The 20,095-nt window shown below is 42.6% G+C and overlaps 1 protein-coding gene across 1 annotated transcript; it reads left to right on the forward strand.

Annotated features, from left to right (window-relative positions):
* The first annotated feature begins 715 nt into the window (after positions 1–715).
* Positions 716–11,470, forward strand: MRPL52 (mitochondrial ribosomal protein L52). The gene is made up of 5 exons (XM_056526682.1): positions 716–906; positions 5,453–5,558; positions 5,670–5,737; positions 8,714–8,778; positions 11,203–11,470. The coding sequence occupies exons 1-5, from the start codon at positions 888–890 to the stop codon at positions 11,347–11,349; spliced, it is 405 nt and encodes a 134-aa protein (XP_056382657.1). The 5' UTR covers positions 716–887; the 3' UTR covers positions 11,350–11,470.
* Positions 11,471–20,095: the final 8,625 nt, after the last annotated feature.

Here is a 20,095-nt window from a genome sequence, read left to right on the forward strand (position 1 = left end):
AATAGTACATGCACCATTTCTTCCGTTCATTCTCTCGTCACAAAATAACGTCCATTATTAATAACGGATTAAAACGGATAATGTAAAAATCCCATAGACTATAATGGGATTTTCTAACGGACGTTTAATGGCCGATTTTCAGGGTTTTCAAAACGGAACATCAAACGGATGAATTTTATAGTGTGAAAGCAGCCTTACCCTAAACCAACTTCCGCCTCCTCTTATATAGGGCAGCATGGTGCCTCAGTGGTAAGCATTGTAGCATTACAGCGCTGCAGGGGAGTTTGTACGTCCTGTATGCGTTTCTGTAGGGTACTCTGGCTTCCTTCGCACTATAAAGCATACTGGTAGGTTTAGATTGTGAGCCCCAATGTAATCTGTGTGCGCTATATACAATTCTTATTATAAAGGATGGAACTGTAACCATCCAGAAATGGATGTAGTCATCTGGAGCGGGGGAGGGGGCACTTAATACAGAACACTTGAAGAATAGAGCGCCACCTAGTGACCAGGCTCAATACTACGCGATCACTCAGAAACCTCCATTATTATACACGCCTATAACCTTCACACAGAGAGCAAACAGAGACCAGTTTGTTCATGACATGATCTGTAAAAGCTGAGCGGACTGCTGCTGTTGTGCGCATGAGCAGACTGTAAAATGGCGGCAGCGTCACATGTTCTCACGCCCCTCCCCCTTCGCTGCGCATTCGTCTATTACATCTTGTATACTACTATACCATAACTAAATGAGGTTTCAATCACCACTTGCGCCGTTCCCACTACGTTGTTTCTATGACAACTATCCGTTGTAACTGATTGGTCCACGCTGGAGTCACCTGACTGAATGACGCGACGTCACGTTAGGTGCAGGCGTTTAGGGCAAGATGGCGGCGCCCATGTTAGGTGAGGAGAGTGAGCGTATATAGCGCGTGACATTGTGTGTGTTGCTGTGTCCGCATGGGTGACAGTGTGTGTGTGCTCCGAGCCTGTCGTGTGTGTCAGGGGAGACATGTCCTCCTCCCAGCAGACTAGTTGTATTGAGCTATGATGGCATACTGTGTACACTAGGATGGGGCTACTAGAAGAATCCCCAACGTGTATTGCGCTGTGCCCTGATGGATGGCTTATACCTAATATAGCCATAGAGGGGGAGATTTATCAAAACCTGTCCAGAGGAAAAGTTGCCCATAGCAACCAATCAGATCGTTTCTTTCATTTTTGGAAAGTCCTCAGAAACAGGTATTCTCTGGACAGGTTTTGATAAAACTCCATGATAAGGTTTGTATGGTAACGATTTATGGATTAAAGGGGTTTCCCATCCTACAATGCTAAGAATGGGGACATACCTGTCCCCACAATGTTTATATTTATCAGGGGGGGTGGAAAATTTATTTTAAAAAACTACTTGTCCAAAATGGAGCAAAATCTACTTGTGCCTCATGACGATCCACTTGTCCAGGCCAATTTTCGCTCCTATCCCTATAATAGCCATAACTACCTACTATAATGATACCTGTTAATTTTTCAATAACATATTCTCTGAGCAAAAAAAAAAAATTCAATATATATATAATTTGGGGAAGTGAAATTGAAATAGTAAAAGATAATTTTGCAGATTTGGTGGTTTTCTTTTCTACGCCATTTACATTGTGGTTGAGCCAACATGTTGTTTTGATACTTTAGGCGCCTGATTACAGCGATACCAGATTTGTATAATTTACATCATGTTTTGCTAATTTAAAAAAAATTCTGAACTTTTTCAAATTTTTTTCATTGCCATTTTTCAACCCCTGTAGCTTTTCAACTCTGGGATGTAACAACATATCCCCTATCCTAAGGATAGAGGATAAGTGTTAGATTGCAGGGGTCCGGGGGCCCCCGCGATCTCCCAAACGGCGTCCCGGCTCCCTGCATGAAACAAGTATTTTCGACCAGAGCACGAAGCTGCGGCAGACACGCCCCCTCCATGCAGTTCTATGGCAGAGCTGGAGATTGCCGAAAGTAGTGCCCCGGCTCTCCCATAGAGATGCATGGAGGGGGCGTGTTGGCAGCCGCTTCGTGCGGTGGTCCACATGACCCATTCATGCTGAGAACCGGGGCGCCGTTTGGGAGATCGCGGGGGGCCCCCGCAATCTAACACTTTTCCCCTATCCTTAGTTTAGGGGAAAAGTTGTTACATCCCAGAGTTATCCTTAATTTTTATCCAGGAAGGGTGGGTGTTGTAGGGAGTGTGCAACAAGTTTGAGAGTGAAAGAGTAGCCACAAAGTCTGTGTAGAAGACAGGGTGTTGTACGGTATGGAATTTGGCAACGAGGGAGAGTGCACACACATCAGGGAAATTTAGATCCCCATGCAATTTGCTTTGTTGTATTTTACGTTCAACCAGTAGGTTTTTAAATGAAGACTTCTCTTCCTTAGGCAAAATTTTGTCAGTAGTTTCAACCAGAAGCGGGTCCAAAACACAGCAAAAGTACAAATTAGGGATCGACCGATATCGTTTTTTTAGGGCCGATAGCCGATAACTTATACCGATATTCCGGTATAAGTTATCGGCTATTTACCCCCCCCCCCCACACACACACACACACCGCTGCAGATCATTGATTTAAAGCGGGCGCTTTTAATCAATGAACTGCAGCGGCTTTTGCGGTGCCATAGACCACCGCCGCCACCCGCTTCTCTCCCCCCTGCCTATCCGGGGGTCCTGAGTCCTATCACTGCCACCGCCCAGATACCAATAATGCCCAAAATCGTGATTATCGGCCATACCCATAATCGGTCGATCCCTAGTACAAATATTTCTATTATAGTTCCTTATGGTGTTGGTTCTTTTCAAGGTTTGACCATAAAATACTGACCAAAATACTACATGTGAACCCAGTGAAAAACTGACTACCTATCCTCAGGACAGCCCTTCAGTATTAGAGTATTGCGGTACATCTCCAGGCCCCGTCTGATCAGTTGTATAGGCAGACAGCTGTATAAGAGATTAATAACACATCACAGAGCTGTAACAAAAGATGCTCCAGAATTATTTCATAGGGAATACATGTATTTACTACATCAGGCAGGTCATGAGAGGCCACAGGTTGTCTTTAAAGGAAATCTCTCAGCAGCATCACCCACACTAACCTGCTTTTTTGTGTTCCATGGCTTCAGAAAACTTTACATCTCTAAGCATGTAGCAGCGGAGTGCAAAAAGGTAACATGAATATTCATTAGAGCTCGAGAATCAGGGATCGTCCGGGAAGAAGAACCAGTGCACCTCGGGATTACGGAATGCCCTATTCGCACAAAGATCCCCATATTAGGATTCTTAACAATATTTTGGGAATGGTAACATCTAGCAAGTAAACACCATTTCGATCAACCTCACCTGTCCTAACAGGCAGTACCAGCAGGTTAGTACGGGCGATGCTGCTGAGAGATTTTTTTTTTAAAGCATTTACACTGTAGCTGTGAATGGCCACACTAAATAATAATTCTTAACATGATCATTCATGCCCCTGTACACTTCCATTTATTTGGCAGCACATCTCCTGCAAACACATCCGGCCATCGGGGGGGTCTGTTAAATGGGCACTGTCATGAAATAAAAAAATTGATATGTTGTAGTACTTAAGTTCTACAACATATCTCTAATATACTTTAATTAAAAAAGTGATTTTAAAACAGTTTAAAATCACTTTTAAATTCGGCCACTAGGGGTCGCCCTCCTAGTGGCCGAATGCATTCGGCAGTGACGTCACTAGTGAATTTCGACTCATTGAAGCCTGGCAATGAGTCGGTATTCACTCACTGCGGTGCTCGCTCCCGCCTGTCAATCAAACAGACGGGAGCGAGCGCTGAGAACAGAAGAAGCGCGCATTGGCTCCCCTGCTCCCTGGCCTTGCACGCCGGCCCCGCCTCCCGGCATTCCGTCGCTGCTGTACTGCCCGTCGCCTCACTGTCCTGGTATGTCTGGGGGGGGGGGGGGTGTTCGGGTAGCGGGGTTCGGGTTGCGCCGCGGCCATGTATTGTTTTTAACACAGGGTGCCTCCAGTTTTTCCCCACTACAACTCCCAGCATGCCCTGACAGCCAATAGATGTCAGGGCAAGCTGGGAGTTGTAGTGGTGAAACAGCTGGAGGCACCCTGTGTAGATGAACTAAGGGCGGAAGTCCCCCCCAGCAGGCATCAGTGACGTGGTGCCTGCTGGGGAAGTCTGCCTGGTAGTGAGCACGCTACCAGGAAGACAAAACTGCATTTTTTTTATATAGTAAAAAAAAAAAAAATTAGGCAGGGAGGAGGTTAGGGATAGATGGGAAATAGGCAGGGACAGAGAGGGGAAAATGAAGGGATGGTGGGAGCTACCCTTTAAGTGCCCCTGATGCCCATTGTATGACCTGTTGGGCAGAGCATTATTGTCCTTTGTTATAAATGGGATCCACAATGTAGATGTGATCAAAGCCTCACCTTGGTTTGTGAATAAAGGTATTCTAGGATATATTTTTTTTTTTGGACTGTGCTACAGGGGCTGTAATGTTTAGTGTTAGTTCATAATATAGTGTATGTACCTGTGTTTGATTGCTGGTCTCACAATTCTTATTTGATCTTTGACCCCGGATGTTCATTTTTAGTTGTATACAAAATCAGTGTATCTGGCTTTTCCCAGGTTGCAGTGTGGCGCAGGACATTACATCACTAGTCAGGGGTTGAAAGGGAGCATGGCAGTGCTTGAGTGGGTGGAGCGACTGCTGGGTGGAAGGGTCGCAGGGAATTGTAGTTTTAAGCACAGCGTGCATGAAAGGGAGCCTGGCTGTGCTGCAATGAGGGGGGTGGTTGACGTGTTGGAGGAAGATAAGTCACCTCCCATCAGAAACAAGGGACCCTGGGGATTGTAGTTGGAGGGTGGGTATACAAACAGGAGATAGCCAGTTCACACAAACAAGCCAGCAGTGTTATGGGGACACAGCCATTTACCACCTACACTAGCACGTCCTTTACTGTCTGGCAGATAAGTACTAAGGTCACCCTATGTGAGATAAGCTGCGAGTAAAGTTTCTGATCTTAAACATGTCGGCAGCTTCTGATGTGACTAGAATATAACCTGTTGTGGACTAGACGCTATTTGTTCACAGGCTAAAACAATGCCTATAATGTCCATAGACTGTGAAAATGGTAGCCACCACCTGTACACGACAGGACATGAACCCGAGGCACTCTCTGTTGAGAACTGAGCAGTAGAGACTGCCCATTGACAGCATATGGAGCACAGAAACCGACTGCACAGTTTGCTAATGAACAGAAGAGCATCGCTCTACATGGATAGTGAGGCCACAGGTCCTTTTTAAAGGGGTTGTCTGCTTTGCACAATTCCATTATGTTAAAAGGGTCCTCAAGCACCCCTAGCTCTCTGATAATCCAGTGAAAGGAAATCTGAATACTTTGTTTTATGTGTGTTTTTTCAGTTACCTGTCTGCAGCCACGGGTGTACCAGAGTTTCGTACGATTCCCATGGGCGCGTAGTCTGCACAGCTCTGCTTTGATCTGTGCTGGACAGGAATGGAGAATTAAGTAAGTGTTTTGGGGTTACTTTAACCCATATATGTAATCTAGCAGGAAAATGACACATCCATATTTTCCAGGGCAGTTTCTGTTTCTTTTAACATGTTTTTTTTCCTTTAGGCACGGTTTTGCTCGCAGTGGTTCAGAATATGGTCCCTTGACAGATCTTCCAGATTGGAGTTTTGCAGGTAAATGACAATTTATATATGTAGTATATTCTGCAGGGGGATTATTGAAGAACTAGCATGGAGACCCTTACATTGTTTCATTCCAACACACACAAGGTCACTACTTTTAAAGATTATGCATTTTGTTCACTATGATAAAAAATATCTCCAATGTTTTAGATGTCAAAAGTGCACCCAATTCTGGCGCAAGTTATATACAATGCTCAAAAAGGGGGAACACTAAGATAAAACAGCCCAGATCTGAATGTATGAACTAATCGTATGAAATACTTTCGTCTTTACATAGTTGAATGAGCTGACAACAAAATCACACAAAAATTATCAATGGAAATCACATTTATCAACCCATGGAGGTCTGGATATGGAGTCACTCTCAAAATCAAAATGGAAAACCACACTACAGGCTGATCCAACTTTGATGTAATATCCTTAAAACAAGTCAAAATAAGGCTCAGTAGTGTGTGTCTCCTCCACGTGCCCGTATGACCCCTCTACAATGTCTGGGCATGCTCCTGATGAGGTGGCGAATGGTCTCCTGAGGGATGTCCTCCCAGACCTGGACTAAAGCATCTGCCAACTCCTGGACAGTCTGTGGTGCAACGTGGCGTTGGTGGATGGAGCGAAACATAATGTCCCAGATGTGCTTAATCGGATTCATGTCTGGGGAATGGGCGGGCCAGTCCATAGCATCAATGCCTTCCTCTTGCAGGAACTGCTGACACACTCCAGCCCCATGAGGTCTAGCATTGTCTTGCATTAGGGGGAACCCAGGGCCAACCGCACCAGCATATGGTCTTACGAGGGGTCTCAGGATCCCATCTCGGTACCTGATGGCAGTCAGGCTACCTCTGGCAAGCACATGGAGGGCTGTGCGGCCCCCCCAAAGAAATGCTACCCCACACCATTACTGACCCACCGCCAAACCGGTCATGGTGGAGGATGTTGCAGGCAGCAGAAAGTTCTCCACGGCATCTCCAGACTCTGTCACGTGCTCAGTGTGAACCTGCTTTCATCTGTGAAGAGCACAGGGCGCCAGTGGCAAATTTGCCAATCTTTGTGTTCTCTGGCAAATGCCAAACATCTTGCATGGTGTTGGACTGTAAGCACAAGCCCCACCTGTGGATGTCAGGCCCTCATACCACCCTCCTGGAGTCTGTGTCTGACCGTTTGATGCACATTTGTGGCCTGCTGGAGGTCATTTTGCAGGACTCTGGCAGTGCTCCTCCTTGCACAAAGGCAGAGTTAGCAGTCCTGCTGCTGGGTTGTTGCCCTCCTATGGCCTCCTCCACATCTCCTGATAGCGCCTCCATGCTCTGGACACTATGCTGACAGACACAGCAAACCTTCTTGCCACAGCTCGCATTGATGTGCCATCCTGGATGAGCTGCACTACCTGAGCCACTTGTGTGGGTTGTAGACTGTTTCATGCTACCTCTAGAGCGAAAGCACCGCCAGGATTCAAAAGTGACCAAAACATCAGCCAGGAAGCATAAGAACTGAGAAGTGGACTGTGGTCACCACCTGCAGAACCACTCCTTTATTGGGGGGTGTTTTGCTAATTGCCTATAATTTCCACCTGTTGTCTGTTCCATTTGCACAACAGCATGTGAAATTGATTGTCAATCAGTGTTGCTTCCTGAGTGGATAGTGTGATTTCACAGAAGTGTGATTGACTTGGAGTTACATTGTGTTGTGTGTGTGTGTGTGTGTGTGTGTGTGTGTATATATAGCACATTTGAAGTCTGTCTGTATAAGTTTGCAGAAAAACTACAGGTTTTTTTTTTTAAATCTGAGACATAATATTGTGGATTTTATGCCAATTGTTTATGCAGAATCCACATGAAAAACTTATTGTGAATATAGCCTTAGAGGGACCTAATTCAGCCAGCAGATGGCAGCATGACACAGTGAAACTGCTGCTAGACGTACAAGAGAGCCAGGAGATGTAATTTACATTGGAGAGACATGTAGATATGGGACAGCAGGCGGCACTGTGTATGAATGGAATGTGACTGCACTCTACATTGGGGGTGGAAAATATTGTGGGGGACTTATTTATCAGGGAATGTGACGGGCACTGTACAGTATAATGGAGCTTTGTGCTTATCGCTGTTTGTGTGGTGGCACCTAGCTAACCCTATATGAGATGCTGTGGCTTTTTTTTTTTTTTCGTTCTGCAGCTGGCAAGGAGGTGACAAAAGCACCTCACAAAGCACGATATAAAGTTTGGTGATCCTTGAATTTCTAGGCTATAGCTATTGTATGTGCATAAATCATTTATTAAAGGGGTATTCCAGGATTTTTTTATTTGACTATGCTACAGGGGCTGTAAAGTTTTGTGTAGTTGATAATATGATGTCTGTACCTGTGTGACGGTGGTCTTGCAATTCTTCTGGGATTTTTGTCCTAATTTTTATTTTTAGCAGCATACGAAATCACTCAGGTCTATGTTTTTCCAAGGTTGTAGTTTGTTGAGACCTGACATCACTAGTCAGGTGATGACAGGGAGCCTGTCCTGCATTAATGTGTGGGGCGACCGCTGGGTGGGGGAGAGATCATTTTGCAACAGCTGTAGGCACCCTGGTTAGAAAACACTGGTCTTTTGAATGGATGCAGCTCATTTGTGTTTCAATGGGCGGGGTGGCTGATGTGTGGGAGGGGGGATAGTGATCTCAAACTTACTAACAATGAACTGTGGGATGTGTAGTTTTAGAGAACAATATCCAACAGAAAAAAAACCAGTTCACAAACAGCTAGCCACAGTGTTATGGTAATCTCACAACATAGCCATTTAGCCCCAAGAGAAGCGCAGATCCTTCCTAAGCATGTCCATTACTGTCTGGCAGGTATGTGCTAAAATCACTTTATGGTGTATAACCCCTTTTAAAGTCTTTTTAGGTTTTTCATTGGGAATAATTACTAACTTTTCATTTTGCACATAGTTTTTACTTTGCTTTTAATTTGTTTTATTAACAGATGGGCGACCAGCACCACCGTGGAAAGGACAGAGCAGGAGAAAAGAGGAGAACAAAGAACTGGCTGTAAGTGTGTCTGTTGTGTATAGTAGAGTACATAAGAAGTATATAGGAGAGTATAGCACATTAATATTTATTATAAATAAGAACTGAGAATTGTAGCTCTTTTTACCCTGTTACAGGCAGTGACTCTTTCTCGCAAGGCAGTGCAGCCACTAAGTGTGAACCAGGCCTTAGCATTCAGCTCAGACCCTCAACTGATGGCAGACCTGGATACGTAGGATCTAAATAAACAAAGCTCCTCTTGAAGTAGTTGAGCACTCGTGCTATAGAGCCTAAGTCCTTTAAGGCTTCTGTGAGATGCAGTAGCAAAATACATAGTCGGTGGCCCTTCCATTTGTATGCATCATGCCATGTTATACTAAAATGTTTGTGTAAAGAAAGAGCATAACTGACATTTTTTTTTTTGGTGCTGCCTACAATAACTTTTTTACTGTAGTTGCACAGTAGACCAGGTCTGGTGAGGCATTATTATTATTTTTTCTTTTTTTTTTTTAACCCCATAAGGACAAAGCTTTTTAAAAATCTTAACCCTTTCAATTTTGCACATAAAATTCCATATGAGGGCTTATTTTTGGCGTCACCAATTCTACTTTGTAAAGACATCAGTCATTTTACTCAAAAATCTACAGCGAAACGGGAAAAAAATCATTGTGCGACAATATTGAAGAAAAAAAAAAAACATGTTGTAAGTTTTGGGGGCTTCTGTTTCTACCCCGTACATTTTTCGGTAAAAATTACACCTTATCTGTATTCTGTAGGTCCATACGATTAAAATGATACCCTACTTATATAGGTTTGATTTTGTATTACTTTTGGAAAAAATCATAACTACATGCAGGAAAATTTATACGTTTAAAATTGTCCTCTTCTAACCCCTATAACTTTTTTATTTTCTAGCGTATGTGGCTATATAAGGGCTAATTTTTTGCGCCGCGATGTGAAGTTTTAATCAGTATCATTTTTGTTTTGATCGTACTTTTTGATCGCTTTTTATTCCTTTTTTTATAGTATACAAAGTGACCAAAAATACGCAATTTTGGAACTTTTTTGCATACACCATTGACCGTGCGGTTTAATTTACGATATATTTTTATAGTTCGGACATTTACGCATGCAGCAATACCACATATTTTTATTTTTTATTATGTTTATATATTTTTTATATGGAATTTTGGGAAAGGGGTGTGATTTAAACTTTTAATAATGGGTTAATGTGTGTATTTTTAAACTTTTTTTTTTTAACACTTTTAGTCACCTTAGGAGACTTTTAGGAGGAATCATTTCATTCCTCATACAGATCAATGGGGTTCCATGAAACCACATTGATCGGTGTGCTCTCTGCTCGATTGATAAAGCCTTGTCCTGTCAGGCTTTATCATTCTGAGCACCGGAGCCGGCATGAAAGGAGAGGTAAGCCCTCAGGCTACCTCCACAGTGGATCGCCCAGCGGCGATCTAAAGGGCTAATAGCTGGCCGCGGCAATCGCCGCATGTCGGCTATTAACACCGGCCCCCAGCTACAGGAATCAGTTGGAGCCCACATCATACCCCGTTAATGGCACATGGATAAGCATAGACGTCCATGGTCGTTAACGGGTTAAAGTCCTTTTTGCTTTTTATTTATTTTAATTTCAGCATTAGTGTCAGCAGTGAGACTATGTTCACATACTGTATTTCTGGGCTCATTTTGAGAGAAAAAAAATATCCAAAAACATCTGTTTTAGGTCATGTTCACACAATATACAAAAGACACAACGGCTCACACACAGCGCTCACACAATGGAATTTGTGTATTGGGTATAGGAATTCCACACTTGGGATTCGTCAGCAGCAGAGTCCCATTGATTTCAATGAGATTCGTCAGCAGCAGAGTCCCATTGATTTCAATGAGATTCGTCAGCAGCAGAGTCCCATTGATTTCAATGAGATTCGTCAGCAGCAGAGTCCCATTGATTTCAATGAGATTCGTCAGCAGCAGAGTCCCATTGATTTCAATGAGATTCGTCAGCAGCAGAGTCCCATTGATTTCAATGGGATTCGTCAGCAGCAGAGTCCCATTGATTTCAATGGGATTCGTCAGCAGCAGAGTCCCATTGATTTCAATGGGATTTGTCAGCAGCAGAGTCCCATTGATTTCAATGGGATTCTGCTGCGCTGTTCACTTAGCACAATGTCAAGACATGTCTATTCTTTCTGCGGACTTGGCACTGAAAAGCATTGCCATCTATGAGACAGCAGAACATGCTGGCGCTCTGCTGTCGGGAATGTCTGCACTGACATTCCCTCGTTGTGAACATAGCCTTACGCCTCGGAAATGGCCTATTCTAGTGCGTTTACATTTAATTTAAAGGGAATCTGCCGTTAGTAGCCGTAAGATATATTACAAAGAATCACAGTCTTCTAGAATGATTTTCTTTCCTGTTTACAGAGTCGTATTGTCATGCTTAGTAATGAAATAGATCAAGGAATGAAAAATTGGGCAGAGAAGCAGGAAAATCTGAAGCAGCAACAACTCTTGAAGCAGAAGAATCAACTAAAACCCAAGGCTATATTTAAGAAGAGTTCAAAATCCTAATAAATATTTATGTCTTTACTATTTCTTTTCTGTATTTTTGTTCATTCATAAAGGTTAGTGTTTGTTACTTACTATATGTGATAAAGATTATGATAGAGAAGTGGTAAAACTGTGTTTTGTGAATGGAATGCGCCCATGCATTGCTGCAATTTCATATGCATCACACCGCTACTGCGTGCTGTAGATATAGGAGGGAATTTATCTAAGCTTGCGTGCCATAAAAAGTCACACATTTTTGCTGGTGTAAGCATTAACAAATTCCCTCTGTAATTTTTAAAAGTTCCTGTCACAATTCCCACAATGCATGGGTGTTTTAGAGTAGTATATTTAACCCTATCTATGCTGTACAACCATATTCCTGACCACCTGTTAGTTTTCTATGACTCTATCTACTATTGTCCACACCAAGAAGCACTGCGTCCTGTCCCCCGACTCACATATTTGCTTCTGTTTCTACTTACCTGGTAGAAGTTGTGCTCAGTCGTTTGGATGGACTTGCTGTGTTCTCCTATCCTCAAAACATTGATCAATCACTATCCTAAAGGGCTTTTTACATGGGATAATTATTGGCCAAATGCCCTGTTTTGATCTACTTATTAGCAATACAGCCCTTCACTGAGCCACATTAGCGGAGAACAGAGCCAACTCCTTCTGGCTCTGCTTCCTCATGTATGTGGGGGCTTCATCTATGGCAGACAGCTAATCACTCCTCAGACATTGCTGAGGATAGGCCATTCAATAGTTTTTGACCTGAAAACCCTTTCAAGGTAATTGTTCATTACACCACATAACCAGCAATACTGTACAGCAATTCCCCAGGGGGAAACTTCTGAGTTGCCCATAGCAACCAATCAAATCGCTTCTTTTATTTTTGAAAAAGGCCTCTGCAATGAAAGAAGCAATCTGATTGGTTGCTATGGACAGGTTTTGATAAATCTCCCCCATACAGTATAGTGTAGCATCTTTAATACAGCTGTGAATCCAAAATTGCCAGCAGCTGCTCCTGACTGCTGACTACAGCACTTGTAATGGCAGAATGTAAACTGCCTGCTTGGTGGTCGGTGTTCCCCAGAACCGGGGGACAGAACTCTCATACTTGCTATGTACAGTTTACACATGAGGAAATGGAGTCATCACTGGTCATGATTAATTAAAGCTTTTTATCCTGATTTCGCTGCCACAAAGAATATGTCTGTTACAGATGGCTTTGAATGGGAACAGTAGGCCATTCAGCATAAAGGAAGTTTGTAGTATGACTAGTCAGTTACATCAAGAGAAATTAATTAACCCTTTATGGTTGGGTGCAGACAAGTGAGACCCAGCTGTGGTCTTCCTCCCATGAGCATTTAGCCCTTTCTTCTTGTAGTGAAGTCCATTATTATCTATATTTTAGACACACGGCTTCCACAACGGCCATACAGAATCCAATTTTCCCTAGATAAGGATGTGCCACACAATACTAATTATAATGTAACAGGTCATTGGAACCAAACACGTATAATGATGTATCCAGAGCTTTCCTTTACATTACATCAATGGTACTGTCCCTAAGAGCTTATACACAGGAGAGTAATACAGCTTTGTATAACCTTAACGTTGTGTGTACAGTGGGGCAAAAAAGTATTTAGTCAGCCACCACTTGTGCAAGTTCTCCCACTTAAAAAGATGAGGCCTGTAATTTTCATCATAGGTATACTTCAACTATGAGACATAATGAGAAAAAAATCCATAAAATCACATTGTCTGATTTTATTTGCAAATTATGGTGGAAAATAAGTATTTGGTCACCTACACACAAGCAAGATTTCTGGCTCTCACAGACCTGTAACTTCTTGTTTAAGTGTCTCCTCTGTCTGCCACTCGTTACCTGTATTAATGGCACATGTTTGAATTTATCAGTATAAAAGACACCTGTCCACAACCTCAAACAGTCACACTTTGAAACTCCACTATGGCCAAGAGCTGTCAAAGAACACCAGAAACAAAATTGTAGACATGCACCAGGCTGGGAAGACTGAATCTGCAATAGGCAAGCAGCTTGGTGTGAAGAAATCAACTGTGGGAGCAATTATTAGAAAATGGAAGACATACAAGACCACAGATAATCTCCCTCAATCTGGGGCTCCACGCAAGATCTCACCCCATGGTGTCAAAATGATCACAAGAACGGTGAGAAAAAAATCCCAGAACCCCACGGGGGGACCTAGTGAATGACCTGCAGAGAGTTGGGACCAAAGTAACAAAGGCTACCATCAGTAACACACTACGCCGCCAGGGACTCAAATCATGCAGTGCCAGACATGTCCCCCTGCTTAACCACTTAGGGACCCAGGGTGTACAGGCACTCCCTGGTACTTATGGACCCAAGGCGTACCTGTACGCCCGTGGGAATTCCGGTCCCTGCCGCTCATCGGGGGGGGGGGGGGGGGGGGGGAGAGACAGGATGCCAGCTGAAATCATTCAGCAGGCACCCCGTGCAAACCCCTGGGGGGTTTACTTACTGACGGCAATCGGCGATGAGGTGCGGCTCCCTGGTTCAGCGATCCTGCTGACTACGGAAGCCGGTGAGTTGTTGCCTAGAAACATCTGGAGGGCTATAGCTTGGAGACCACTATACATTGGTCTCTAAACTGTGACCCTCTAGATCTTGCAAAACTACAACTTCCAGCAGGCCCACACAGCAGTTTTCTTTCTGGGCATGCTGGGATTTGTAGTTTTGCAACATCTGGAGGACCCAGCTTGGAGATCACTGTGCGGTGGTTTCTAAATCCTGCAAAACTACAACTCCCAGTATGCACAATCAACAAATGGCTGTCTCGCCATGCTGGGAGTTGTAGTTGCATACCTTCAGCTATTGCTACTACATCTCACAGCATACCCTTCGGCAATCAGTACATGCTGGGAGTTATAGTTTTGCAACAGCTGGAGGCACACTGTTTAGAAAATAATGAGATAGGTAACAGAACCTAACTGAAGGTTTTCCAACCAGTGTGCCTCCAGCTGTTGCAAAACTACAACTCCCAGCATGCATGGTCTGTCAGTGCATGCTGGGAGTTGTAGTTTTGCAACAGCTGGAGGTTTGCCCCCCCATGTGAATGTACAGGGTACTTAAAGTTTGAGCTGCGGCAAACTACACTACACAAAATAAAGGGTAAAACACTACATATACTACATATAAAGTTGGATGGGTAAAAAAATGTAAAAAAAAATTTAACTAAAATGCAGCTGTTAACCTAAATTTTTCATTTTCAAAAGGGAAAAAAGACCCCCAAAATTTGTAACTCCATTTCTCCTGAGTAAGAACATACCCCATATGTGGATGTCAAGTGCTCTGCGGGTGAACTACAATGCTCAGAAGAGAAGGAGCGCCATTGGGCTTTTGGAGAGAAAATTTGTCCGGAATTGAAGGCCACATGTATTTACAAAGCCCCCATAGTGCCAGAACAATGGACCCCTCCCACATGTGACCCCATTTTGGAAACTACACCCTCATGTAATAAGGAGGGCAGTGAGCATTTACACCCCACAGGTGTCTGACAGATTTTTGGAACGACAGTGGGGTGTAAATGCTCACTGCACCGCTTAATAAATTCTTTGAGGGGTGTAGTTTCCATAATGGGGTCACATGTGGGGAAGGTCCACTTTTCTGGCACCACAGGGGGCTTTGTAAACGCACAAGGCCCCCAACTTCTATTCCAACCAAATTCTCTCTCCAAAAGCTCAATGGCTCTCCTTTTCTGAGCATTGTAGTGCGCCAGCAGAGCACTTGACATCCACACATGGGGTATTTCCATACTCAAAAGAAATGGGGTTACAAATTTTGGGGGGCATTTTCTCCTATTACCCCTTGTAAAAATGCAAAATTTTGGGAAAAAACAGCATTTTTGTGAAAAAAAATATTTTTTTTCATTTACAGATTCAATTTTAACGAAAAGTCGGCAAACAGCTGTGGGGTGTTAAGGCTCACCATACCCCTTGTTATATTCCTTGAAGGGTGTAGTTTCCAAAATAGATCATGCAGTGAAGAGAGAAACCTGGCACTAGTGGGTTAATCCCGGAACATAGGAGGCAATGAGCCAGTGTACGAGTACCCTCGATAAGGTGCAGCTTGCAGGAGATGTATATGCTCTTAATGGGTGGTGCTCACATGGAACAGAGTCAGGAATAACGTGTATCCAGGTAAAGTAGAAAGAAGGAGCAACTCACCCAAGGCAAGTGAAGATCTTGAGCAAAATGATTCATGTAGCAAGGTACAGTTGAGTAGCATAACGGGAAGGCTCAGATGTAATGGGGCAGCAGCATCTCTGAGTTTCCAAAATAGTATGCCATGTGGGGTTTATTTTTGCTATTCTGGCACCATAGGGGCTTCCTAAATGTGACATACCCCCCTAAAACCATTTCAGCAAAATTTGCTTTCCAAAAGCCAAATTTGACTCCTTCTATTCTGAGCATTGTAGTTTGCCCACAGAGCATTTTACATCCTAACATGGGGTATTTCCATTTTCCGAAGAAATGGGGTTACAAATTTTGGGGGGCATTTTCTCCCATTACCCTTTGTAAAAATGGTAAATATGGAGAGAAAAACTGCACTTTAGTGAAAATTTTTTTTTCATTTACACATCCGACTTTAAAAAAAAGGTGTCAAACACCAGTGGGGTGTTAAGGCTCACTGGACCCCTTGTTACGTGCCTTGAGGAATGTAGTCTCCAAAATAATATGGCATGTGACTTCCTAAATGCGACATGCCCCCCAAAAACCATTTCAGCAAAATTCACTCTCCAAAATCCTAGTGTTGCTCCTTCCCTTCTGAGCCCTCTAGTGCACCCAAAGAGCACTTTACATCCACATATGAGGTATTTCCTCAGTCGAGAGAAATTGGGTTACAAGTTTTGCGGGCTTTTTCTCCTATTATCCCTTGTAAAAATTCAGAAACTGGGTCTATAAGAACATGCGAGTGTAATAAATGAAGATTTTGAATTTTCTCCTTCACTTTGCTGCTATTCCTGCAATGATGCGTTATATCGCGGGAGCCAATCAAGGACGTAAATATACGTCCTTGGTTGTTAAGGGGTTAAAAGCAGTGGCAGATATATCACGAGTAATGCTTCTTTGATTTTATGCCATTTTACCGCCCTTTAGCCAAGATTTTTCATAACTCGAAAAGCCCTATAAATGTATAGGAGGATTTTAATACCCAAGAGGCATTGCTGTTTACATCATCATTGTTTGCACTGCACTTACAGTTCATGTATTGTTCCAATTGATAATGTATCAGCAGAAAGCTAATTACTTTATAACAAGTACGTACTAGTGTAGAATAAATACAACCTCAGGTATTTTTCAGTGAAGAATTCTGCAGCAGAAATTCCAGACTCGCAAAAAAATAAACATTCATTCTTTTAGGTGAAACTGCTCGGAAATGCATTGCCGTCTATAAAAATGGCCCCTGTCCGGACGGCTACATTTCATAACATAACCCCCACTCTTCTTTCAAGCATAAAAGTCTCTTGTTTGCAGTGGTTGGCTGGTAACCCTTGACATTGCTTTGTGTTTGACTGGGTACATCCTACAGTAATCATTATACAGGTGCCTGTGGATTACAGTACATTTTACAGGAAGGAGAAAGATCAGTTGACAGATCAATAGTGAAAGGTATACGACTAGTGGGGACCTGAAGTAACAGGCCTAGGAGAGGCATCTTTGGGAAAAAAACAGGGCACTGAAACAGATTGTAAACTGTGTCACATTGTTATATTCCTCTTATCACTGTATTAGAAGCATTCAAGCAATCCCTCCACCTAGTAACTTAAAGGGACTCTGTCATCAGTGTCACCCACACTAACCTGTTGGTATAGGCTGCAGGTGACACTGATGAAAATAATACCAGGGGCCAATCCATGGTCCCGTTCGTCCGTTATACTCCTTATTTGGACGTCAGGCACCACTCATGCACCAAGCCTGACGCCTGAATGAGGAGTATAGCAGGCGAACGGGACCACGGATTGGCCCGTGGTATCATTTTTATCAATGTCACCTACACTACAAGCCTGTATTAACAGTTTACAGCGGGTGACACTGATACGGATTCCCTTTAAGCATTTGTAACACTAATCTGTTTAATTTACATCAGGCTGCTGTTGTCTTAAAGGAAACACACACGACATACCATCCACGAACAGTCTTGAGAACTGTCTCGTAATCACCTCCATTTTTCTAGGCTGATGGAACAAGTCTCACACTGCATAGGTGCTATAACAGGCTTCTTCCCAGCAATGGTAGCCGAATGCAAATCAGAGGTATGTCCGAAGGAAAGGGAAACTAAATGGAAGTCTTGGGAAACAAAAATGGATTGGCTGTATTTTATTTTCTCCATTTTAATTGTAATATAGTCCAAGACTAGATCATAGCTGTATGGTCAGTAGTATGGACACTGCCAAGGACTGCTGATACATTAGAACACATTTTCCAAAGCATAGTAACATAGTAACGATGATGAACATATTCCAATCATTACTTTACACCTCTATTTAAGGAAATGTTTTTTTTTTTATCTTTATTTACAGGTTTTTTTTTTGGTTGCTTTAAGTCTTACAACTGAAAATTACTGAAAAATAAAGATAAAAAAAACTGGTTTCTTCTGCATGTACATTTTTTTTTAAGTGCCCTGCTTTAAAAATAAAACTATTTCCATTTACAGTAGGTTGTGAATTCCTATGTGATCATTTGAGGAAGTCTGAAATGACCATGTCCTGTCTAATCACTTCCTCTCTCAGATCTGGGTTGGTAGTGAATCTATACTGACTCATTACTCTGCTTCACATATCTCCACATATATCTTTCATTTCCTACTAACACTTACCTTTTATAGAGGGCCCTTCCACCCTGTCTGTGATCTAAACTCTTCATCAAAGAATCCTATATCACCACTGAGCTCCGGAAGTCACAAAGTACAAACACCTGGATAAGCAAAGAGAGGATATAAAATATGGCTTAAGTAAGAGGTTTAAAAAAAAAGTTTGAAACGATGTTTCATGATATCCATAAACAGTCACAACCAAAAGAGCCACAAATGAGGCCTGCTCAGCGTGAGGACCCACTGAGTGGGTTGATGTGGCCTACTTCAAAGGGTCAGTTGGGTGCTTGTTAGGGTTAGTGGTGATAAAGAGGGAAATAACAATAGCTACAATAGCACTGGGGACAAGTTAGAGGAATGGAATAGTGGGTAGGCATACTGGGGGAGATTTATCAAAATCTGTGCAAAGAAAAAGTTGCCCAGTTGCCTATAGCAACCAATCAGATCGCTTATTTCATTTTGCAGGGACCTTGTTAAAAATGAAAGAAGCAAGCTGATTGGTTGCTACGGGCAACTGGGCAACTTTTCCTCTGTACAGATTTTGATAAATCTCCCCCACTTTGTTTAGGGGACAAAGGGCAGTTTTATAGTTTTCACAGGGAAATTAGGACCAATTGCCTTGGATAAAAGAGAAAAGAGGTGCAAAAGAGAGAGAGAGAGAGAAAAAATACCTTCAGACATACAACAATTTTTTTTAATCATGAATATATGTAAGGAGTCTTCCATAAAGAACCTCTGTATACATTGATGTGAAATGTAAAGACTACCTTTCATATGCCACAAAAAATATGTTACTCATTACCAAATCTTGATAATGTAGATATCATTTTTGTTTATAGCGCCTATATTTCTCTCAAAAATACATTCTCTCTGTTGCTCATTTAGTTTTTCATTCTGTGCCTTGAAGGGGGCATGTCTGTCTCTTGCCCTCACTTTGCATTACTCATTTTCCTCCCTGAGTCTGCTGTGCTGTGGTGGGTATCTCCATCCAATCATTGCAGGCTGCTCTGTAACTCAGTTTTCCTTTCAGTTTTCATGCTGCAGTCTGATAGAAGAGGAGTGAGCACAGAGGGGTGCTAGTCCCACCCTCATTTGCTGGATTTTTTTTTCCCAGTCTGTGTTTCAGCTGGGACAAAGATGATGCTACAGCCTGAAAGGATTATGTTCTGGACAGTATGGGGGCCCCTAGTGGCCTTCTTATAAGCCATAATTTCTATAAAAAGGAAATACAATTTGTTTTCTGAAGTGTATTAAAAAGGTTAATGTTTTGCCAAGATGTACAACAAATAAAAAGTTTTTGAATCTGACAGTGCCCATTTAAGGGTTACAGAAGTACAGTAGAGGCTTTATGTACCTGTATGCTGACACTATTATTTCTGCTAATATGATTATCACATGGAATTCAATGTTTTTTGATCTTCTTAAATTTTGTACGATGAAGTGACCCTGGGGGTTGACATTTTTTAACTTCCTGCCACTTGTGAAACCTGAAAAAGAATCTCCCTAACATGAATTGCCCAATACTCAGCCACACATGATAACTTCTTTTAGTTTAAAAATGGAGCTGACATGTGGTCAAGGAGAGTCAGCTCAATTTTTAGACTGTTTCCCCCTTTTTTTTTTCCACTACAGATGTTCATGACTGCCTGGATGAAGAATAAAAGGTTTCCTATGTTCTTTTCTAAGACCATGGGTCAGGATAAAGCCATCTGGATGCCGAGTTCTTACTAGACATAACGCAAGTATATTGAGGAAAGGACATAAATGGGATGTCAGGGGAGCTGAAAAGGTATTATCTCTTCTGCTCTCTGGCGGTCCACTTCCGCTCTACACATGTCATAGAAGTATAACTTACGAGACCAGATCTTGTGGCAACATCATGCAGTTATTGGG

The sequence above is a fragment of the Hyla sarda genome, chromosome 1 (assembly GCF_029499605.1).
Source record: "Hyla sarda isolate aHylSar1 chromosome 1, aHylSar1.hap1, whole genome shotgun sequence".
Taxonomy (NCBI): domain Eukaryota; kingdom Metazoa; phylum Chordata; class Amphibia; order Anura; family Hylidae; genus Hyla; species Hyla sarda.

What these genes read in the sequence shown, in the direction of transcription:
- MRPL52 (XM_056526682.1), top strand. An exon ending in GGACAGGAATGGAGAATTAA is followed by an intron (nt 5,559 to 5,669) that starts GTAAGTGTTTTG and finishes TTTTTCCTTTAG; the next exon opens with GCACGGTTTTGCTCGCAGTG. An exon ending in TCCAGATTGGAGTTTTGCAG is followed by an intron (nt 5,738 to 8,713) that starts GTAAATGACAAT and finishes TTTTATTAACAG; the next exon opens with ATGGGCGACCAGCACCACCG.